The 25,408-nt window shown below is 42.7% G+C and overlaps 1 protein-coding gene across 1 annotated transcript in view; it reads left to right on the top strand.

Moving 5' to 3' along the window:
- tox3 (TOX high mobility group box family member 3) overlaps nucleotides 1–25,408 on the top strand; it is a 109,066-nt gene that overhangs the window by 50,220 nt on the left and 33,438 nt on the right. The window contains exon 2 of the mRNA XM_084053228.1: nucleotides 13,961–14,029. Within this exon, the coding sequence (XP_083909354.1) occupies nucleotides 13,961–14,029 (69 nt within the window). The remainder of the gene's footprint in view (nucleotides 1–13,960; nucleotides 14,030–25,408) is intronic.

Below are 25,408 nucleotides of genomic sequence, written 5' to 3'. Positions count from 1 at the left end.
AGCGAGGATATGTCAGCTTGGCACTGCATGTCCGTTGGCCTGCTGGGTGTGAATGGAGCCCAGTGATCACCACAGAGGTGCAGCTGCACCAAGTGTTTACACTGAACGGGGTTGTAAATGAGCGTGTATTTGGTCAGGAGCAAAACCACGGAAACAAGAAGGTAACCTTCCCCTGGAGGTTTTGTGTGCACACACAACATGCAGTTAAAATTCAGAGTGTTCATTTAACTCTGGAGAAAGTACAAATGCATCGCTATCGGGTGGAAAAACCTCACATCGTTGCTGTCGGAGGAGAAACCTCCTATCTGCCATTTCTTAACTTTTTGTGTTTTTTCGTAAATGAACGCACTACAGCTTCACACAAAGAATATCAAAAGTAGCAGATCTACAAGCTCGAAACGCGACGCGAAGCGGCGCGTTTTGAGCTTGTAGATCTGCTACTTTTGATATTTTTGAATTTGAATTAACAGTTTTTGACATAGAGGTTTCCACCTGTCAGAGACAATTTTGGCCAAAACTATTTTCTGTCAAATTACAAAATAGCATTACAAAAATAGCAGATTGTAGATCTGCAAATTCTTTTGCTACTTTTTGTATGACAAAAGTAGGGCATTAATTATGAAAATACATGAGTTAAAATATGGAGGTACAAGGTTTCTGCCTGTCTTTACATGATCTGTACTCTCTCTCAGAGTTACAAATGCAACTCCAGCTCATCCACGCACACACAGGAGTTTTAATTTAACTGAGAATGTCAAATGTCTTTTATCCAAATGGAGCTGGGTGCTTTTTTTTTAACATACTTAGTAGTGATGAGCGGGTCGTCGGTTAACCCGCGGGACCCGCGGGTTAACCCGCAGCGCGGGTGGGTCGAGTCAGGATTTCAGAGGCAATTATGCGGGCTGTGGGTGAGCGGGTCAGCCGCTCTCACACGCAAAAAAAAATAAAAATCACATGCTCTTGTTTTGTCTTTATTCCTAATAAGAATAAGAATAATAACAATAAAACAGTTTGAATACACTTGGGGTGTATACTTGAAGATTATTTTCCTTCATGATTTGGGCGGGTTGAGCCATAGATTTATAAATGGGTTCGCGGGGCGGGTTGAGGCGGGTTGGGTTCCGTGGCGGGGCGGGGCGGGTCATGAAAAAACCCGACCCGCACATCACTAATACTTAGTTAAAGCAGCACTATATAGTTTAGGGGGGTATCAGTGGCCACTTTGGACACAAATAACATGACAACCAACATCTTTGACTTCATTACCCAAGAGTCTTCGCAAGCATGTCCGGCGAGGACGCGCTGTGATTGGCCAGTCTTCGCTTTGACTGGCAGTTCTGCCTTGGTGTCTTGGCAAATGTCAGGATGAAACTCATTGTCTCCCCTATACCTAACAGGGACCCCCCCCCCCCCCCCCCCAAATAGGTTTATGGAAGGATGATTGTTATTGCTTAAACATGTAACTTTATACTTGTGTGGGACATAATATGCTATATAGTTGTTAGAAAGTTACATAGTGCTGCTTTAAAGTTACACAGAGGTGTTTCCCATGCAGGGATGTGAAGGAGAGGAAAGGGTGCTTGCTGCCTTGTTTGGGCATGATGTGGGTCTCTTATCCCCCTTGTGTTAAATAAGAGGCTCTTTGTTGGCGTTGGACCAAGCCTAAAAGGAAATTGCCCCATACCCCAAAAATTATAATAGTACAAAGCAAATTACTTGAGGTTTGTCTGGATTGGACCTTTTAACTGTGGTGTTTTATTTTAGTTTTTTTTTTATAGCTCCTACTGGTGAACATATTAGCACAGGCATCCTGTTGAAGAGAACAGTGGCTAGGCTGTGATTATTGAGCTCAGGCGGTGGTGTAAAGTACATTTACTCAAGTACTGTTTTTTGTGGTATTTTTTTTACTTTACTGGAGTATTTCCAACTTTCTATACTTTTGCTTCTACTCCACTGCATCTCGGAGGCAAATATTGTACTTTTACTCCACTACAATTATTTGTTACATTTTTTATTTGTATTACTAAACATACATTAACCACCTAAGCTCTATATTTCGGCTATTTGAAAATAGCCGATCTACAAGCTCACAGCCTGTCACATCGCAACGCGTTGTGAAATTTTAGATTTAGATCTGCTTTTTTTTCAAAATATTTTAATACATTTTTTAAACTTGAAATGGGACATTCTGCATAATGAGTGCTTTTACTTTTGGTATTTTTAAGTATAATGGTTTTGTACTTTAACTAAAGTAAATTCTGAATACCAGACTTTTACTTTTTTTTTTTTTACTATTTTTACATTGTGCTATTGATACTTTTACTCAAGTAAAAAAAATTGAGTACTTCTTCCACCACTGGCGGTAGCTGTAAAATCACTTGTCAGCAGTTGATACGTTTCTGGAAAAGAACTACGTTTTTGATTAAATTAGTTCTGGGGGTTTTCGGCAGGATGGAGGAGGAATGTGACCACGTTTTCTTACCTGCTGAGAGACAGACAGAGACAGACAGACAGACCCTGACACCGCAACTCTGGGTGTTTAAAAGGTGTAATTCAGACCGCTGCTGCCATTTTTCTCTCCAACTTTATAAAAGCTGAGTTCATGCTCGGCCATGCGACGGTGTACTGTACTCTGTTGAAAAATAGCAGATCTGCAAGCTCACAACGCTTTGCGGATGCAGTGACACCATCGGAAAACAAGTAAAAGATTGGGCTTAAATGTTTTTTTCCTCTGTTTTTTTTTCAACTAGGCTTTATTGTGTATCGGAGGTTCAGGCTGCCGAGAGCAGTTTTCTGTTGATGCAATAAATTGGTGTTGCCTTTGTAACATTTTGCATGAAACCCCCCCACGCCCCCCACCCCCCCCAACACACCCCCCTCACACACACACACACACACACTCTGTTACCTCGGGGGGATTCTGGGAGATTTATTCATGAGAGCCATCTTCTGCATCAAATTGGTTAACTTGAAGCAGTAGCAGAATGCAGACATATAGAATACACATGTGCATATACTGTACCTGAGATCTCTTTTTACCAAAGAGACATTCCAGACACAAAGGGTTTCTTAAGGGAGTTGTGTATCGTTTGTGCAGTTACTCCATTTCTGGTTCTCATTCCACACCCACTGAACCACTGAAGTGTGTATTTTAAACACGTAACCCACTTGGATCCCCCAGCGTCCCCCTATTCAAGACATGTCATATTAGGTGAACATTCAGCGAATAAGATAGCAGATCTACAATCTCGTTTCGACGCGCTTTGAGCTTGTAGATTGAAGAGATTTCGTTTAACCCATTAAAACCAGGACAAGCATCCGTGTCATTTTCTATTTTAGCGTTGGCTATTCAAAAATAGCAGATCTACAAGCTCACAGAGCGTCACTTCATGCCGCGCTGTGAGCTTGTACATCTGCTATTTTTGAACATTTTTGAAAGATCTTGAAAGTGTGAGATTACTGGTTTAGAAGACATTTTGTAGAATCGGCCTCAGGTCTTAAAAAAGCATAGAGCCCTGTTGACCCTGGTCAACAGAAGTATATAGGCTTTAAGTATAATATGTATTTGGCCCCCCTCATCTCAACATATTTTGTTCCAGGGACCCCCAGAAGCAAAGATTTGAGTTAAAAATGTTCGCTTTAAAAATATATACGTATATATTCAAAGATTTGCAAACATTTTCACGATTTTCCAGTACGCGCTATGAGCTTGTATATCTAGTGTATATACATGGTGTAGCTTGTATATTCAAAGTATAAAATATAGATAGAGTAGCTTATATATCTTCTTTTTTTATATTATAATCTTTATCCCTCGATTTTGTAACCCATTTTTTCACCCAGTGCCAATTACCTATGTAATCCTGGGCGCTACTCTCCCTCTGCCAGCCCAGGGAGAGCCCAGAACTGAGCTCATGCCTCCTTCAATGCATGAGGAGCTAGCAAGCCGCTTCTTTACACCTGACAGGTGGGGGAGTTTCCCCGGTAGGACGTAGCGTGTGGAAGGAACGCGTTATTCCAACCACTTCCTTTCCCCTCCATCAGGCGCCCTGGCTGACCAGGGGGAGGCAGTATAGAGACTACTGAGACTACTTTATGAGGGTACCTACCCTAGGGGACACGGGGAGAACATGCAAACTCCACACAGAAAAGGCCCTTTCGCCAACCCCACCTAGGGTATGGGCGCTGATGACGCGGAGGAGGGGACATGCCCACAGCGTCCCCGGCGGGAATCGAACCCAGGACCTTATAGCTGTGAGGCGACGGCGCTACCGATTGCACCACCGTGCCTCCGTAGCTTGTATACCTAAATTATACATTAATGGCTAAAGTGGTTGAAATGATTGTGATCATGTAAAATGACATGATACTTTCCCGGTTTTAATGGGTTAAGTTATATAGTGCTTTTACTTGTACTTAACTTTGACCAAAATCATATCAAGTCAAGTGTTGAAGCCCTGTTTTTTTGCACACACGCTTTGTGAGCTTGTTGATCACCTATTTTCACTATTTCTTAAAGTATTCTCCTATAATGACATGCCCAAAATGCCACGTTGAAAGTGGTTAAAACGACGAGGTACAGCATGAGAAGAAGACAGAGTACAGTGAATGTTTTCCATCTGTATGCCCATATACTGATGGTGATAATCTTGGGCTGGTGACTCTTCTTCACATCGGGTCCAGTCCATGTTTACTGATAGGATTTGTGCGGTTACTCCATCACACTGGAGGTGAGATGGGGTCACGTTGGTGTAATATTGCGTATTGCCCTGAGGTTGAAATAATTTCGTTTGCCATAATAGCTGTATAAAACTGCTCATTTCCCACTGGAAATACTTTTTTTGGGGGGGGGGGGGGGGGTAAGAATCATTCCTAGACTCACTGGGGGTTAACAAGAGTGAAATAAATCTATCGCTGTAACAGCATAGGTTTTATTCGGGGTGGAAATGAAGTAAACGAGCCCTATAGTGCATGTACTCTGTGAATTCAAATGCTTCCATGTAAAAGTTGACTTACTGACTTGTTGCAGTTTGCCTGGCTTAATAAAGCTACCGACCTCTCCAAATAAAGCATGGGAACATTTTCGAAAACACAAAGTATACCAGTATCCTGGAAATATTATCAGCACCGAGAGAGAGTGGGGAAAGAAAAGTGAGGGGAGGGGGGGGGGGGTTCATAATACTGTGCATTCATAGAAACACGGTGGCTTTCATAATGTCTTAGTCATTTTATTAACTCTTGAGTTATTTCTGGCTGCGTGCAAACACTGCCAGCAATAACGATTTTCTTACCTTTTGAAGTAGTCACAGAATATGTATCTCCAGTATGATCTGATAGTGATAGTTGGTAACAACGGGGGGGGTTTCACTGTGCTTCCGCTACAAAAAAAAAAAATGTCATCACGAATCGATCAGCCAATGAGGACAAAGTCACTACTAGCTGGAGTGTATCTATACACCAGGTCTGCAACCTGGTAAAAGAAAGTTGTCATTTAAACAGTATGGTCTTTTCACAGCGGCATCGGCATCCACTGTAAGCTCTTCATTCTACTCTGTTTAACAGTTATTGGAGGGGGGGGGGGAGAAAATGCGCTGGGCTGCACACGGCAGGAAGAAAAAACAGTGGATGGAACGGTGTGTGTTTTCTCTGCCGTTTAGCCATGTCTGTCTGGCCTGTGCTACTCGTATTACAGAGTACACCTTTAGCCATGCGATTCACTGTTAATAAAAGACTCCTATCCCATGGCTATTTTAAAGCGGCCCCCTCTTTTTTTTTCTCTCCTCCTGTTCCGTTTGTTCCCGTCTGCCAGAGCCCCTCTAGCAGGATAAAAGAAGAGTGAGAGCAAGGATGACCTGATCTCAGGGAGAAAACATGCAGAGCTTAGATGTGCTGGCTTCTTTTAAAGCTTCGCCTCTCTGTTGCCTGAGCTGTTGCCTCTGTTGTTGCTGCTGTTGATGTTTCTGTCCAGTCCCTTTGGTTCAAGTACAGAGCGGGGAAAAAAACATCACACTGACTAAAAGTTTGTCCCAAAGTGCAATTCATGTTCACTACTTTGTTTAAAGTGACTGATGATCATGATGCAGAGATCTATTGACAGGTTTCACTTTCCATCCAGGGACTCGTTTGATGCAAGGACGACGGGACCTACACTTAGAGTACAAAGTGATAGAGATAGAAAAGCAGACACTCATTCTCTGGTGTCCATTCTGATGGACACCAGTGGTGTAAAGTAACTAAACACATTTAGTCAAGGACTGTACTTAAGTACAATTTTGGTAGGTACTTTTACTTTACTGGAGTATTTCCAATTTCCAATGCTTTTACTTCTTACTCCACTACATCTCGGATCCAAACATTGTACTTTTACTCCACTACATTTATTTGAAAACGTTAGTTACTAGTTACTTTGTTGATTTTGATTATCATTACAAAACATACATTAACCACTTCAGCCCTCTATAAATTTCGGCCATATGAAAATAGCCGATCTACAAGCTCACATTGCGACGCATTGTGAGCTTGTAGATTTGCTATTTTCAAAAGATTTTTATACATATGAAAACTTGTGAAATGGGACATTCTTTATAATGAGTACTTTCTACTTTTGGTACTTTAAGTACATTTTGATGCCAATACTTTTGTACTTTTACTCAAGTACATTTTGAGTTTTACTTGTAACAGAGTACATTGCAGTATTGATACTTTTACTTAAGTAAAACATTTGAGTACTTTTTCCACCACTGCCTTTTGGCTAGCGTGTCTGTCTGTCAGCGTGTCTGTCTGTCAGGGGCATTATATATTATATATATTTTATATCCTGCCTGCCATGCATCCCCACAATCTCTCAGCCTTTTTTCCGTCCATGTTTAACGGCTATGCTCCCCCCCAAAAAAAAAAAGACATGTCATGCACACACACAGCGGCAATGTTTGGCCCCCCTAACGAGTCTTTAAAAAAAATCAAATTTGTATCGCTCATCCAGCTCCCACTCATCATTTTAATTACAGAACGTTCATTGTCTAGATGCTGACCCATTTTGGTGTGGGCCCTCTTTACAGTCAGCTGCGCGATTGCTCCAATCACACTTAATTTCATCTGGCATTTGACTCAATCGGCACGGCCATGAACATGAGCATTATGCACCCCCCCTGCCCCTCTCTCTCTCTCTCTCTCTCTCTCTCTCTCTCTCTCTCTTTCTCTTTCTCTTTCTCTCTCTCTCTCTCACAAAATGAATAGGCTCTATGCACAGCAGCCATTTTGGAGAAAAATTGGGCCTCCTCTGACTTCCTTCACAGGTGTTACCAATGATACTAATGAAGGCTCTGTTCCATTCTGGTCAAACAGAGTCAGGGTGCTGATATTGTGCATGCTGGCTCACTAGAAATACTAGTGGGTCTCAAAGTGTGGTCCAGGGACCCTCATGGTTCCTTGAGAGGGTGTAACTCTGAGAGTGTACAAATGGAACCAAATGGACCCTCCCGGGTCCATTTGGTTCCATTTGTACACTCTCAGAGTTATGGAGGTCCTTGAAATTAAAAAAGTTTGAGAACCACTGTGCTACACTAAATGGAACAGAGCCTTCATTAGTGTCATTGGTAACACCTGTGAAGGAAGCGAGGAAGGGGCCCAATTTCTGTCCAATATGGCTGCTGTGCATAGAGCCTATTGAGAATAACAAGACCCGGCGCTCCCTCCTCCCTTGCTCTGGTTGTCCTCTCTCTCTCTCTCTCTCCGCTGAGGCTGTTGGCCCAGGCTCTGCACCACCATGGTGGCGGCGATGCGTTGCATGGCTTTTAACGGCCAAGATTGATGCGGGTGTCTTGGGGACATTTCCTGGGGTGTTAGTCACAGTCTCTCTGAGGAGATGTGGTGCTGCTCTTAACCCTTCAAGACCTGGCCGAGGCCCATTCCACAAAATGCCTGCTAAGTCAGTAGTTCTCAAACTCGTTCTCAAAGCTCGTGCATCTGCTATTTGTACAATAGCCAACGAAAAAATCTAAAATGACACGGATATGCTTTAACGGGTTTAAAGGGCCCCGGACGCACAATAAAACATGCCCTGTAGAGACCAGCGAGCCCACAGAATCCCACACCGCTAATTAGCGCTGCTTGGCCCCTCACTTCATTGTGTATCTGCTAATGAAGGTAGTGAGGAGATCAGGTCGTCAGCATACGCAGTTACTGTGTGTGTATATAGAGACAGTATACAGTATATATATTAAAGAAATATATTCTTATAATTTTATTTTTTTAAGGTTTCATGTTTTGGCTTATATGCCTTTATTGATAGGATAGTAGGCTGACAGGAAATGGGGAGAGAGATGGGGAGTGACATGCAGCAAAGGCCGTCGGGATCGGGACTCAAGCCCTTGACGCACTGTTAGGCTACTTTAGAGCCTATAGGTGTCTGGACCGCTAAGCCAGCGGTCCAGACCATTATTAAAAAAATGTTATGCCACTTTCAATCCCTGATTCTGACGTATTCAGCAGTGTTTTGGCAACACAAGCCTGATGTGTAACATGACGGTTAATTGAGTTGCAAACTTGTGAATATTGTTGGTGTTGATGATGAGGAATTGTAACAAAACTGGCGATGGGCCCACTTCTCGGAGGGAAACCCTACCCCCCCCCCCATATTTTTCCTCCCAACAATATTTATGACAGTCCCCCTGCCCCTAGACCTGTGGTGTAAAGTAACTAAGTACTCAAGTAGCCTACTGTACTAAGTAGAATTTCTAAGGTACTTTATACTTTTACGTCTACTCCACTACATCTCAGAGGCAAACATTGTACTTATTTATTCCACTAATCTTCAGTTACTAGTTACTATGTAGATTTAGATTTATTATTACAAAACATAAATCAACCACCTCAGCCCTATACTGTATATACTTTGGCTTTTTGAAAATAGCTCACAACGTTGTGAGCTTGTAGATTTATACGTTTATACGTTTGAAAACTTGTGAAATGGGACATTCTGCATAATGTGTACTTTTAAGTATATTTCGATGCCAATACTTTTGTTTGTTTGAATACCGAACTTGTACTTGTAACAGACTATATTTCTACAATAGGGTATTGATACTTTTACTTAAGTAAAAATGTGAGTACTTCTTTCCACCACTGCCCTAGACAACCATGTCTCTTCCAACACACATGGCGTCGTCATACCTCTTCTTCACCAAGAGAGTGTTAAAGCATGCAGAGGAACACGCTACCCCCCCCCCCCCCCCCCCCCCAACCAACCAACCTGTAAGAGTCACTGCTGCAGCCAACAGAGATCGCCCTCTGACCCCTAGCCCCTTCCCACACGGACACGGCCAACTAGTGATGCTCGGGGCCGACCCGTTAGCACGCAGGTCCCGCGGGTTGAACGGCGGGGCAGGTGGACGGGTTAGAGATTACGACGCAATTATCGCGGGGCGGGTGGAGCGGGTCAACCCAAGGAAGAAAAAAACCCACCACAACACACATCTCTCGCGCGCTCGCTCTCTCTCCCTCCCTCTGTCCCCCTCTCTCTCTCTCTCTCTCTGGAAAGCAATAGGCTCTATGCACAGCAGCCATTTTGGAGAGAAATTGGGCCTCTTCTTACTTCCTTCACAGGTGTTACCAATGATACTAATGAAGGCTCTGTTCCATTCTGGTCAAACAGAGTCAGGGTGCTGATATTGTGCATGTTGGCTCACTAGAAATACTAGTGGGTCTCAAAGTGTGGTCCAGGGACCCTCATGGTTCCTTGAGAGGGTGTAACTCTGAGAGTGTACAAATGGAACCAAATGGACCCGGGAGGGTCCATTTGGTTCCATTTGTACACTCTCAGAGTTATGGGGGTCCTTGAAATTAAAAGGTTTGAGAACCACTGTGCTACACTAAATGGAACGGAGCCTTCATTAGTGTCATTGGTAACACCAGTGAAGGAAGCAAGGAAGGGGCCCAATTTCTGTCCAATATGGCTGCTGTGCATAGAGCCTATTGAATGGACTTGCTTGTGTGGGTTTTTTTGTTTTTTTGTTTTATTTTGTGGGTTGCGAGACGGGTCGGGCCGTTGATTTAAATGAATTTTTGCGGGACGGGTTGGGGCGGGTTGGGCTCCCGTGCGGGGCCGGTTATTAAAAAACCTGACCCGCACATCACTACGGCCAACTATGGTCGTTTGGAGCACGGTCCGCTCCAAACCAGAGAAACCATGGAGGATTCGAACCCCACTCTCTACAGTGGTCTGGGCAGGAACTTTTAACCCCGTGCCACCCCCCCCCGTGCAACCCTGAGAAGCCTATTAAGGTATCTGAATGTTCAACTATAACCGCAGTATTCCCATTTAAAACCAGCGTGAAGCTCACAGATCCATACCGTGTGTTCTCTCTGGACCTTCCCAGAATTCCCATTAGAACTCCCTCAACGTCCACAATGAGGAGCTATTGTTTTCTCTCACCCTTCTGTGAAAAGTCTTACTGTCGTCCCCGAAGAAACGCAGGGGTGGAGGAAACGGAGACGGCCACGGCACAGAGCACTTTATCTCCCCACACAATCGGTACAATGTTCCCTGTGTTTGAGCAGAGGGCGGATATCTCTGGGACTTCAATTTGTTATCAAAGAGACGAAGAAGGGGACAGGGTAACACTTCCCTGATAAGCCCTGGCGTAAGGTTAATTACCAGCGAGTGTCTGACGTAACCCGGCCATGTCGGGTCTCACAGTTGCTCTATAGCGAGGAGAGTGTGAGGGAGTGCTTCTTATTGACAGACGCGTCCCACTTGCCTGTGTGTGCTTCTGCATTAGTGGCGTGCATGTGTTCCAATTGTTCATGTTGCTTGGGTGTGTTAACTTAGGGCACAGTCAGTCACACACGTTGCACAAATTGAATATTCACCCACCTGTTCACTTCACTGTCTTTGCGTTCCGATGGCAAAAAGGAAATTTTTCTTCTTCGCTTGTCCGTCACATTTGGTGAACTTTGACCTCAACCAATAGCAGTGGTGGAAAAAGTACTACGTATTTTTTTTACTTAAGTAAAAATACTGCAATGTAGAAATACTGTTATAAGTAGAAGTCCGGAATTCAAAATGTACTTGAGTAAAAGTACAAAAGTGCGCTCGGGCGGCGCAGTGGTAAAGTCACTGCCCACCACCACCACGGAGGTTGTGGGTTCAAATCCACCGTGTGGTGCATCCGGCTTTGTCGAGCGTCTACACAAACACACTTGGCCCGTGTTTCAGGGGAGGGAAGCCGGGCGGGGGAGGGAGGGTGATATCGGTCATTGCACGTATACTCCTACGGGCGGCACCTGTCAGCGGGGAGTGTTGGGCGGGAGGAGTAGGACGAAGGCTCTACGTCCTCCTGGTGGGGGCTCCTCACTGGCAGTTGTGAATTTTTGGCTCTGAACTAGGATTTTAGATGTAGTTCAGTAGGACAGCTCCAGGTAAGACCGGCACTATAGGAACTGTGAAGGCCCTCCCTCACCCCCCCCCCCCCCCTCCCAAAAAAACACCTGCTTTGCCAACTGCTAGCAAAGCTTGTGGCTTTCTCCCCCTCCTCCCTCCTCATTGGTGCGTAACGCTGTTAACATTGCTGCTGATTCTCTCTTGTCTCTCTCCAGGGCATAGACTAATTAATGGATACCATTCGTAGTTGATTAGCGGCAGTTCTTTCAGTAATTACATTCGCATACTAACCAGTCGGAAAAGAAAAGGAGGAGAGAAAAAAGCCCCACAAAGGAGTGGGAAGTATATTAATGCACTTCTCAGTTCGTTCTGATCTTAATTTGTTTCTGCTATTGTTTGGCCCTTTTTCTAAGATAAGAAACCATTTTTCTCTCTCTCTCTCTCTCTCTCTCTCTCTCTCTCTCTCTCTCTCTCTCTCTCTCACTGAAGTTATTCAGAATTCATCATATTTGAAAAGAGAGGAGACTTTTTGTAATCAACACACAAAGGAGATTACTCCTGTGCTTTTGTGGAGGAATAACAGAAAGTGTTCTCAGTGGAAACTTCATGAAGACACAACTCCTGTGTGTGTGTGTGTGTGTGTGTGTGATTCTCTTTCTCCTGCAGGCCGTGTAGGCACAGGGGCTGCTCCTCAGCTCCTCCTCGGCTCACAGAGAGGTGCATTGTGCTCCAGGGCCCAGCTGCTAGCCCATAATTCTTCATTCTATGTCCCATTGTTCCTACCTGTCAGCATGCTTGTGTCTCAGAAGAAAGGAAGTGGCTGCCATTTTGCCAGCAGGCTGTGTGTGTGTGTGTGTGTGTGTGTGTGTGGGTTGGGGGGGGGGGGGGAGTATTGAAGGTGGGGAGGTGGTGGGGAGGGGGGACAGAAAAAAAAAACATATTTCTTAACCAAAGCACCATTTTTTTCCTTTATTGCTTACCTACATTTTAATAGCCCCAATCTGTGATTACAATGTTGTGGCCTCTGTATGTCACCAACCACTGCCTTTGTTGTCGTCGTTGTCGTTGTAATTCATTGGATTTGTGTATGTTTTCTGGCACTTGAATTTGATGCGTGAGCCTTATATGCAAAGACCTGACAGCCTTGTGACTGCAAAAGATATGATTTACATGGATTCAGAGGGTGTAAAAAAACGTTATTTACCTTTGTAACATTGGGTAAACAGTGGAGTATAAAAGGCAGGGATGGGGGTTTAGAAGAACGTTTTAAAAGGTCATGTTTTTCCGTTTACAAGTCCAGAACACAGACGAACATAACCAACAAACCAACCTCATCGACGCACTGAGCCGCGCCTACACCATCATTGCTCTACAGATGCTCTCCACTATCTGTTTTCTCTCAGCCCCCCTACCCACCCAAACAGGTTACTTGAAGTTAATAACCTGCCACTGAATCTCGATGCTTTTCTTTGTGATGCAAACACATCCTTAATTGCCATCCCATAAGAACCTGAATAGCCAGGGCCAGATTCTCATTACCTCCGCTCTTGAATCGGGGGGGGCCTGCATCGGGGCCTCTCACGGACCCCCGCTCTCTCTCTCTCTCTCTCTCTTCACGTCACAATAACAGCAACAAAAAAAGTGGCAGAACTGAACTCACATGTGTAAGGAGCGCGAGGGGTTAACTCAATGTGTAAACATTCAAAGCAAAGTGTGTGACATGGCCGTTTGAATGGATGTTGCCGTCCTTTGTGAAAGGCAAGCCGTCTCTGTACAACTATATAACACCACCAGGCTGATGTTATCTTCAGGTCAGCAGGGGTTGAATGATCATGGTGTTTTGTTTTTTTCTCTCTTTCGCTTGCAGTTCCAGAACAACAACGACTGCATGAATATGGCCAAAGGAGTAGTTCAACCAAAACATGACTTATTTTCTATCATTAACACCAGTGGTTCTCAAACTTTTTCATTTCAAGGACCCCCAAATTAGATATTTGTCCGCGGACCCCCATCTGAAAATATGTTGAGCCAGGGACCCCCAGAAGAGAAGATTTGTGTTTAAAAAATGCTAAATGTTCAAAAAGAATTTCACGATTTTTCTAAAATAGCAGATCTACAAGCTTGCAGCGCGGCACGATGTGACGCGCTATGAGCTTGTAGATCTGCTATTTTTGAATAGCCAACTTATAAATGGATAAAGTGGTTAACTACTTTTGCTGGGGACCCCCTGGAACCACCCCGATGACCCCTGGGGGTCCCCGGACCCCACTTTGAGAACCGACACACCCCACATGTTATCTTGAGGTCAGCAGGGGTTGATCATGGTGTTTTGTTTTTACCAGGTTGCCAAACCTGGTCTATATCTACACTCGCTAGTGGTCACTTTTTCCCCATTGGCTGGTCCTTTTGCGTGACTTTTTCCTCATTGGCTGGTCATTTAGCCAATGAGGGCTCAATGTCCTCTGAGAATATTGGATCTAAAGACGACCCGCAATACTGTGTTCGGCCACTGTATGTATCTGCAACCTGGTAAAATATGACTGTATCATATTTCTCTTGTTTTCTCTCTTTCGCTTGCAGTTCCAGAACAACAACAACTACATGAACATGGCAGAGGCCAATGGTGGCCTACTTGGAGCTGCTGGTGATGTGAGTAAAATAAATCATTTACTTTGTTTTTTTTCCTTTTTTTCCCCCCTCCGTCCACAACATTCCAATACCAGTGGTGGGTAAAGTACTCAAATGTTTTACTTAAAAGTAAAAGTACCAATACGGCAATATAGAAATACCCCGTTACAAGTAAAAGTCCGGAATTCAACATTTACTCTAGTAAAAGTACAAGAGTATTGGTATCAGAATATACTAGTACCAAAAGTAAAAGTACTAAAATGTTTGAAAATAACATAGATCTACAAGCTCACAACGCAACGCGTTGTAGACAGCATAAAACAGGGCTAAAGTGGTTAATGTTTGTTTCATAATATCACAATTTATATATGCAAAGTACCTAGTAACTAATATTTTTAAATAATTGTTGTGGAGTAAAAGTACAACATCTGTCTCTGAGATGTAGTGGAGTAAAAGTAAAAGTACTGAAAATTTGGTGATGTGTGTAAATAAATCATTTACTACTTTTTTTCCTTTTTTTCTCCCTCCGTCCACAACATTCCAATACCCCCCCTCTATTTGATTATGGGAAAAGGCAGGTGATGAAGACGTATCGCCCACTACAGGTGTAGCCAATTAAAATGATGTAGCACGCCGGAGTGGATGTTGTAGAACGGGTTAGACAGGTTTCCTGGCAGTTTTTCAGAAAGGCATTGAGGCCTGATGGCATTATCAGTCAGCTTGGACTGCATGGAAATGCATCATACTGTATCTTGAGCAATTTAAATGGCTGCAGCTGTTGCATTACAATAGCTGACAGTGAGCTATTTCTTTTCATTGGTGGCTTTATTGTTTCCCCCCCCCCCCCCCCCCCCCCGATCTACGTGCTGTGATACATGAGTAGCAGACATTATAGATGGGTCATTTTACCCCAGTTACCACAGTACCCATTATATACTTGCTTTACTTATATGTTTTTTTATCCACTGCTATACCATTCAGCATTTTTACAACTTGACAACCACCGCTGACTTAGGGCGGATTCAGACTATGGTCCCGGGTGCGCACCCCGGACCACTTGGCAGATGTTGTGATAGTGTGAACGTTGCGTACCGTTCCCCGGGAACGGATCACCGTATAGCGTACCCGGGACCGCCTGGGGAGGTATTCTCGGATCCGGATCATGCGTACTCGAGTACGGAACGCTGCAATGTGAATCCATCCGTACCAACAGAAGGAAGTGGACTGCTAATCATATATCATTTAGATATTTTTATAATGACACATTATTTTACCTGGGTTGTACCTTCTCATAGTTCCACTTGAATGTTGACACGAAATAATAATCCCGCTAGTGTTTGAGTAGCGCGAGCCGTGAAAAAACAAACAAAAAACACATGTGTAGCGAGCGCTGCCGCTAGGATAAATTTACCAAGGATTAGTCCGTGACGTCACTGCTCAGAAATGTTTTGCCAGCTCATCATGACCCAAAGATCTGCTATAGAAAACATTTTCAGGTTCACCTCCTCCTGAGCCTGTAGCTGAAGTAACAACGTACGTTTTTTTGAGAACCAGGGTTGTTGTGACTGTATACTGACAGCGCTCCTCCACAAGCCAAGGTGACACGCCCCTGAAAAAACACCTGTTTTCCCCCCATGATGCCTCTCTTTGGAAGACAAAACCAAGGAGCACCGAGAAGATTCAGCAGCTTGGTGTCACTCACAGTACCACTACCTTTCTTCACTGACAGCTGTGAAATCTTAAAGCCAGATTCCTACTCTGGTATAATATAACGCACTGAAAATAGCCGATCTACAAGCTCACAACGCGTCGTGAGCTTGCAGATCGGCTATTTTCTGTGCGCGACAGACAGCCTCACTATGCTTTAGCTGTGGTGGAAAGTGTACTCAGGTACTGTACTTAAGAAACTTTTTGAGGTATTTTTACTTTACTGGAGTATTTCCAATTTTCGGTACTTTTACTTCTACTCCACTACATCTCAGAGGCAAATATTGTACTACAATTATTTTAAAACTTACTAGTTACTTTGTAGATTTTGCTTATTATTATGAAACATACATTAACCACTTCAACCCTTTATACATTTTGGCCATTTGAAAATAGCCGATCTACAAGCTCACAATGCAAGCTTGTAGATCTGCAATTTTCTAAAGATTTGTATGCATTTTAGACATTTGAAAACTTGTCAAATGGGACATTCTGCATAATGAGTACTTTCTACTTTTGGTACTTAAGTCCATTTTGATACCTATACTTTTGTGCTTTTACTCAATTACATTTTTAATTCCAGACTTCTACTTGTAACAGAGTATTTCTGCATTGCAGTATTGATACTTTTACTTAAGTACTTTTTCCACCACTGATCATTAGGCTGCTGAGATGGCTTATTTATGCCGTGTGTGTGTACTGTATGTAACAAGAAAGTAAAGAATAGTACTGCTTCTCTGAAGCTACACACAGGGGCAGCAATTGTTGAAGCCCCGCCCCCTTTGCATCAATACTGCATTAGTCTCGCGTAGCCAGACCCCACAGAAAATGAAAAACAGCGACCTCTGCTGTTTGTGATCATTGTCTGTGGGGTCTGGCCGGAGGCAAATGGAAGCCTAGTGCGCAGGGAAACACCGGTTTCATGTCTGCCTATAGCGCATCACTTCCGGTTGGTGCGACCATGTTTTCATTCCCACTAACAATATTTCTACACGGAACACTAACACCACTTCTCCCAGAGAACATGGATGGTTTTGGTTATAAGCCCACTTGTTTCTATGATGAAAGAGTAATTTAAAATGTGAATATCTTTCCGTGGTTTTGTCCGCTCCGAGGACGCTATTGTTAAATTAGTTTCGGCTAGTTTCGAGGGGGGGAGGGTGGATCATAGTGGATGGACACGTGAATCCCGCCCACTACATTTGATTGGGTAAAGCGCGGCCCACTTCCTGATCTGAAGGCACGCCCACTTTTAGCCAATGCGCACTGGTTAGGACGAACCGCTCCGACAGATTCCACCGCAGGTCGGAATCTGTTCTTGAGAGATTAATACTGCATTAGTTCCACGGCACACAATTCATTTCAACGTTATAGCTTAAAGGAGTAGTTCACCCAAAACATTACTTATTTTCCATCAGGGTTTCTCAAACGTTTTCATGTCAAGGACCCCCAAATTGATATATATGTGTCCGCGGACCCCCATCTGAAAATATGTTGAGCCAGGGACCCCCAGAAGAGAAGATTTGTTTTAAAAAAAATGTAAAATGTTCAAAAGATGTATTTAAAGTGCTACCAAAGAGGGTATCAATATTTTTCAATATTTTTCAATATTTTTCAATATTTTTCAAAAATGTTAAAAAATAGCAGATCTACAACTCGTGCCGCACTGCGAGCTTGTAGATCTGCTAGTTTTGAATAGCCAACTTATAAATGGATAAAGTGGTTAACTACTTTTGCTGGGGACCCCCTGGAACCACCCCAAGGACCCCTGTGGGTCCTCGGACCCCACTTTGAGAACCAACACACCCCATTTCTTTTTTTCTTTTTTCGCGTTCCTCAGCCAATGATTTGATGACCGGTTCATCGGTCAGTAGGAGACTCTTTCAGTAGGTCAGGAGCACTAAGGTCAGGTGCAACATTAATTCAGCAAGTAAGTAAAACGTGGCTATAGTTTAACTGTCGTCCCTGAGAGCCATAGTGGAAACAACGAGCCTTTAACAGTGTGCTAAATATACGCACTGGTGATTCCCCCCTCCACCCTTTGCACTGCCCTGTCATTAGAGACATGTGCACCAAAAATACCCATCATCCTCTATGGTTCTGATGGGGCCAATCTCCAGTTTAGCAGAGCGAAATTGATCTTTTGCTTCATAGCCTCCTTATGGCGCTCCAAAAAGAGTCAAATAGAGTGTCACTGTTATGTTTGTTTTAACCACTTAAACCTTCTAGACTTGTAGAAAACTGGACCTCAGTTCATTGGCTCTGTACTTTGAAAATAGCAGATCTACAAGCTCACAACGCGTTGCGTTGTGAGCTTGTAGATCGTCTATTTTCAAATAGCCTATATATAAAATAGGGCGAAAGTGGTTAATGTATGTTTTATAATATTATCATTTATATCTGCAAAGCAACTAGTACGTTTTCAAATAATTGTAGTGGAGTAAAAGATTTACAATATATTTTGGATCCGAGATGTAGTGGAGTAGAAGTAAAAGTATTGGGAATTGGAAATACTCAAGTATTGTACTTAGGTACAGTACTTAAGTAAATGTACTTAGTTATTTTACACCACTGGAATATGGATGCCTGGGGTTCCAAGTGGTTTAAGAAAAGCTATTGTTTGTGGTCTCATTATTTGCTCGGTGATAGACAGGTGGGTGATCGTGATGTTCAAGCAGAGGTAGACACAGCAGAGCTTTGAACTCAACAGAATCCAGGTACTACTACAAGTTTCCAAGTTCAAATTTTCATCCACATTTTGCTCCGAGTGGGTGCATCCTCTGCACCCGGGGGGGGGGGGGCTGTGGTGGTGGCAGGGCCCACGCCAACACAAGCTGTTCAGAGAGCGTTCGAACCCCCAGCTGTGAGGGTCCAATGTGTGTGCAGGCAGCGTAGGGGGGCACAGGGGCCGCGGGACACTTGATAAAACGGCCCCCAGCTCATTTACATTTAATCAAAAGGAACAACAGTTTCCAGTGTTACGGTGCAGATGGCATTGTGCTTGGAGAGAGAGAGAGAGAGGGGGAGTAAAAGGGCGAGCGACAGAGAAACACGAGGAGTGTCTTAAAAGTGTTTCATGCAGATTTTTTTATGACCTCCACCGGGGAAGTTATGTTTTTGACCCCTGTCTGTCTGTCTGCCTTCATGTATGTTTGTGAACAAAATATCTTAAGACGTAGTGCCTGGCTTACCAGCTTAGTGTGACAGAAGTTAGCATACCATATGGAATACATTATTGGATTTTGATGGTAATTCGTGCGAAGCGAAGAGAGTTTATTTGATTTATTTACTATTATTATTTTCAGTTCTTTATTTACCCAGGATAGTGACTGAGCTTAAGTGCTCATTTTCAGCCACCCCCTGCACATAGACACACACACAGACAGACACACATTAAAACCTGGGAGCCACTGAGCAGCTCCACTGGAGCAGCTCAGTGCCTTGCTCAAGGGCACTTCAGCGGTGTTGTGGGAGGGGTGACCATTTCACTTCCCCACTCAGATTTATCCTGCCGGGTTAAGGGAATCGAACCGGCAACAAGTGCGCTCCTTTAACCTTTAGGCCACCACTGCCCCAACCTTTATGCAAATGGTCTCTGTGTTCATCTGAGGACTCTATTGTATGGCCTCTATTTAGTTGTTTTTAGCTTTTTTGTTGTTGGTATTTCTTCAATTGAACTCTCTGTGTCTTGTTTTTTGTTTTTCTTTCCCCACACTGTTTGTTGTGGTCTGTGTTGTGAAGCACTCTGTGAATTTGTTTTTGAAAGGTTCTATACAAATAAAGATTATTATTATTATGCGGTAAAGGTTCACATCCAGACTATTTTATTTACTTTTACATAGTGGACGTAGTGATGCAGTGACGTAGTCCCTCTGGAAGCAGTTTGAAAACTTTTCCTATTTTGCTCTGTCCTCCACTGCTCACCCAAACATTGCTATGTACCATTGGTGAGCGCAACACAAACCCCGTTCTGTCTTGTCTAACATATAAGCTTTTATATTAGTCTTATTTAGGCCTACAGTAAATGGATTTACTGTAAAAAAAAAAAAAGATGTCTTTGAGATTGACATGTGTCACAGATCACAATGGCCCTGTGGACCACCTCCAGGCAAAACACTTATTAAGATGGATCCTCCAATTGTTTATTTCCGTTTGATGTAACGCTTCATTTATAGCAGCATTCGTTAGCGGCGTTGCTTGCTTGACAAAAAGAACAATTCTACAAGGTAATCAACATCGACACGATGATAGCTTGAAGATCTGTTCTCGTTGGGATGCAGTCTATTGAGGGAAGTTGCAGGACTCGTTTTGCTAATCCTGATCAGTGTTGGTTTGCTTCAATGTTGACATCTACCCAGTGCATGTTTTAATTTGATTTAATATGCTGAGATGATCAGGTGAGCGCACAATTAATTGACCTTAATATGAAGTGATACACGTCGTTCTGTATAGTAGCGCAAATAGACAGATCCCCAGGGAAGAGAGAGAGAGAGAGAGGCCACGACACTCCCCTTGACTTACGTTGTAAACATAGAATATTAACATAATAATATTCAAACAGTTATTGCCAAAACTAACTTGCAGTTGATTTGGAATGAGGGGTGCGCTGATCGCCAAGTGGTTAAGGCGTACCATAGAGGCTTTGATAGCTGACAGTGTGTCCCGGGTTCGATTCCCGGCAGACTTGCTGCATGTCACTCCTCAACTCTCTACCCGCTATCGAATAAAGGCAGAAAATCCCAAGAATATATAAAAGAACTAATAAAAAAAACAGTTGATTTGCGAAAAGAGTGTTTTCTGTGCTCACACTCAGAGATAACAAGAACAAGAAGAATGAATAAGTAACGTCATGTTGAGATCAAAGAAAGACACTGGATAGAGCCCTCTGTTTCTCTCTGTCTATGTCTGTCTCACAAGTGTGCAACTTGCAATGATAGAAGAAGTACTCCATTTGTTTTACAAGAATCAATACCACAATGTGAAAATAAGATACTCAAGGAAATGTTCGGTATAAAAAATGTACTTGAGTAAAAGTACAAAAGTATTGGCATCAAAATGTACTTAACGTACCAAAATGTCCCATTTCAAGTTTTCAAAATGTATAAAAATATTTTGAAAATAGCAGACCTATAGCTCACAATGCGTCGCAATGGGTCATTGATCATTACTTACATATATTCAAGGCAAGAAATAGAAATAAATAATAAACCTCTCCAATTTAACAGTTTTTTAAATTATTATTTTAATAGCGCGGCACCGTAGCGCGGCACCGAGTGCCACGCTACGAGCTTGCATATCTGCTATTTTTGAATAGCCCAAGGTATAATATAATGGTTATAGCTAAAAAATCTAAAATGACACAGTATGCATTCCCGGATTGAATGGGTGGACACAGCTGTTGCTGTGCACAAACGCTGTGTCATCTACGTTATTAGCACAAACGCTGTGTCATCTACGTTATTAGCAGCAAACGCTGTGTCATCTACGTTATTAGCAGCAAACGCTGTGTCATCTACGTTATTAGCACAAACGCTGTGTCATCTACGTTATTAGCACAAACGCTGTGTCATCTACGTTATTAGCACAAACGCTGTGTCATCTACGTTATTAGCACAAACGCTGTGTCATCTACGTTATTAGGACAAACGCTGTGTCATCTACGTTATTAGCAGCAAACGCTGTGTCATCTACGTTATTAGCAGCAAACGCTGTGTCATCTACGCTATTAGCAGCAAACGCTGTCATCTACGTTATTAGCACAAACGCTGTCATCTACGTTATTAGCACAAACGCTGTGTCATCTACGTTATTAGCACAAACGCTGTGTCATCTACGTTATTAGCACAAACGCTGTGTCATCTACGTTATTAGCACAAACGCTGTGTCATCTACGTTATTAGCACAAACGCTGTGTCATCTACGTTATTAGCACAAACGCTGTGTCATCTACGTTATTAGCACAAACGCTGTGTCATCTACGTTATTAGCACAAATAGCCTAGCTGGAACGACGGCGGTCGTAAATGACCGGGTTGTCAGACCCAGCCAGGGGGATCAAACGCGAGATTGGCGAGCAGCGCTCCTCTCCAAAAGATTGGATGATTTTAACGAGTCCCCACTTGACGTTAGTGAGGGAGGCAAATGTGAATGGATTGTTTTCAGACCTGGGCAGCCCATAACCAACTGACTGGCTGGCTTGTCTTATTTCACACTTTGTGTTTTAATAGACACAACAGAGATACAAATGTATGTAGCACAAGCACAGAAAAGCTGAACTTAACCACTTAAGTCCATATTCTGCGAGGAACATTAGCCAACAAGTTGCGACACATTGTGAACTTGTAGATCGGCTATTTTTGGCAAAGGGATTTGGTGTAGAGGGGGGAAAAGGGGTCCAAATACAGAGCCAACTCAGGTCCCTTTTACTAGGTATAGAGGGTTTAAATGGTTAATGTAATATGGGACCTTTAATTTTGTCTATTCTTTTGAATTGATCATTACTTACATATATTCAAGTCAAGACATGCATATTTACTTACACCAGTTATTTAATAAACCTCTACAATTTAACAGTTTTTTAATTATTATTATATTGAAAATGATTGACAGATTTCAGAACGCCTTTGTGCTGCCTTGGTGGAGATCTTCACTCTACTGAGTGCTTTGTTTTGTAATATTTTTATATAAGTGTGCAGAACAGAGATTTAAGTGACTTTCAGTTTCACAACATGATGGGTTTCCTTACCATTGCAGTGCTATATTAATCTACTTCATGTGTCTGTCAGCCTTGGGCTCCGGGTGCAGGTGAAGAGGAAAGCCAAAAACGAGTGAAAAATGTTCGCTTAAAATAAAATACATATTCAAAGATTTGCACAAATGTTCACGATTTTTCAAAAATAGCATATTATCTACATATCTCCGCCAAAATACATCTTAGTTAGATTTAGTCGACTAAAACTAGACAACAACTAAAACAATTCAGGTTGACTAAAATATGACTAAAACTAAATCAAAACGTGCTGTCAGATGTTATCAGAGAGATCAAAGCAGAGAACAGTGTCCCAGCCAGGAGCAATATGGAGCTCATTGTCGTGTCACTTTGGTGTTGTCGTTGAGAGGCAGAGATGTGGTACTGTACCTGCCACCCTCTGGTCACCAGCTCACATTAGGACAGGCTGTGGTGTTGGCACACAGGATAAAACAGGGCAACCTTCTAGGTATTAGTTGTTGGCCTCTCTCTCTAGTCTCTACCTCCAGGTCAATTTGCCTCACAACTCTTCAAACAGAAGGTCCCCGCCGGTTTGCGTCCCGGCCCCTCCGGTCTATGTTTCGAAGTGTCCCTGAGCAAGGACACCTAACCTCCTAACTTACACCCAACCCTGGGTGCACTGCTGGCCCCTGCAAACATTTTCGTGCTTTTACTTTTCGTACTTTAAGTACATTTTGATACCAATACTTTGTACTTTTACTCAAGTAAAATTTGAATTCCGGACTTGTAACAGAGTACCTCTACATTGCAGTATTGATACTTTTACTTAAGTAAAACATTTGAGTACTTTTTCCACCACTGCACATTTCACCGTATGTGCAAATATACAGTGACAACTGCCCCAAAGGAGTGGGGACCAAAATATATTTTTAATTGGATCTATTGTTGTCTTTTATGTTGCTGCTTTGACTACTTTCTAGACTATTATTATTCCAGTACTAGCATCATCTAAATGGCCATAATGTTAGATGTTAAGTCATCTCTAAACGGCCATTATCGCTCTTACACGTCTCATATCATTTCAGTTTACGGTGGCACCGTGGAAAAGGCAAAAACGCTCAGCAGCGGACGACGTGTACCAGGCTCTTTAGAATGGCTGCTCTGTTGTATCGTTTACCTTATGCACTTAGGGAATGAGATAAGATGACCTTGGTGTGCTTGGTAAAGCACACATCCTTAACCCATTCAGGCCGGGAACGCATCTGTGTGTCATTTTTTAAGATTTCTTTGGCTATTCAAAAATAGCAGATCTACAAGCTCATAGATCTGCTATTTTTGAAAAACCGTGAACATTTTTGTGCAAATCTTTGAAATATATATTTTTTTTATTTTTTAAGTGAACATTTTTAACTCTGTTATAACTTCTGGGGGTCCCTGGAACAAAATATTTTGAGATGGGTGGGGTCCATGGGCAAATACATAATTTTGGATGGTCCTTGACACAAAAAGGTTTGGGAACCAGTGATATTGTAGCAGCATAAGTTTTTTTGTTTTTTTCAAAAAACTTTTAGGATATAGAAGACATTTGTAGAATCCCCAGAAGCAAGGTCCCCCAGGTGCCGCGCTACAAGCTTGTAGATCTGCTATTTTTGAATAGCCAAAGAAATCTAGAAAAATGACACACGGATGCGTTTCCGGTCTTAATGCGTTAACAGGGAAAAGCTCCACTGCTTCCCTAAGGGAAAAGGATACTGTAACGCCACGATTGAGTTGCACTCAGAACGTATCCCTTTACCCTCTCAATCAAATTAGAGAGGTGTAATGAACTATAAATATGTAGCAATGGACTTCAGATGATCCAAATTTGAAATAATGTTGATTAGGTGGCGCTACAGTTGCTGCTGTCATTTGAGTGTCTGTGCACTCTGGGCTGTCTGGATATTGGAAACTGGAGCCTCAATTCTGCCTCTATTGATTCCGGGGCCTATTATATGCCGTAATTGCATGGTGCTGCCTTTAACCCTTTAAGACCGGGAACGCATCTGTGTCATTGTCAAGATGTCTTTGGGCTATTCAAAAATAGCAGATCTACAAGCTCATAGCGCGGCACCGAGTGCCGCGCTATGAGCTTGTAGATCTGCTATTTTGGAAAGATCTTGAAAATTTGACCATTTGTAATATTTGCTTCTGTGGGATTCTACAATGTATTTTAAATCCTAATGTGTTTTTTTTTAAACTTATGTCGCTGTAATATCAGTGGTGCTCAAACTTTTTCATGTCAAGGACCCCCAAAATGATATGTATTTGGACCGTGGACCCCCATCTCAAAATATTTTGTTCCAGGGACCCCCAGAAGTTGTAACATGAGTTAAAAATGTTCGCTTAGAAAAAGAATATTCAAAAATGTGCACACATTTTCACGATTTTTGTAAAATAGCAGATCTACAAGCTCATAGTGCGGCACTCGTTGCCGCGCTATGAGCTTTTATATCTGCTATTTTTGAATAGCCAAAGAAATCTAAAAATGACGCACAGGTGCGTTCCCGGTCTTAATGGGTTAACAAGTCTTTGTTATTGCATCAGCGAATTGGATTACAAAGTTTATTGAAAGGCTGGAGATATTGCCCTGAAAAAAAGCTTTTTTTTCTGGCTCTTGTCTCCCTCGTATTGGATGAGCACCATGCCAGTTCTTGTGAATATAAAAGTGGAGACCCCGTGATTATTCACTAGTGTAATTACTTATTCATGTCCTTGACAGTATTCTTGTGAATTTACATTATCATTATCCTTGAATTCAACACTTGTATTTATTGTGTCAGCGCCGTGGGTGAGGTGCTCTCAGTTCTGTACCGATTATCAACACGTGCTGTGCAGCTGTGTAAGGTGCCAATATGTTTCTGCTAATGCCACGAGACACAAACCTTGTACATTTAACCACTTAAATCCAGTGGTGTAAAGTAACTAAGTACATTTACTTCAGTACTG

Source organism: Gymnoscopelus microlampas (assembly GCF_963454915.1).
Source record: "Gymnoscopelus microlampas genome assembly, chromosome: 1".
Taxonomy (NCBI): Eukaryota; Metazoa; Chordata; class Actinopteri; order Myctophiformes; family Myctophidae; genus Gymnoscopelus; species Gymnoscopelus microlampas.
The sequence above is the reverse complement of the archived record's forward strand: the minus strand, read 5'-3'. Positions and strand labels throughout refer to the sequence as shown.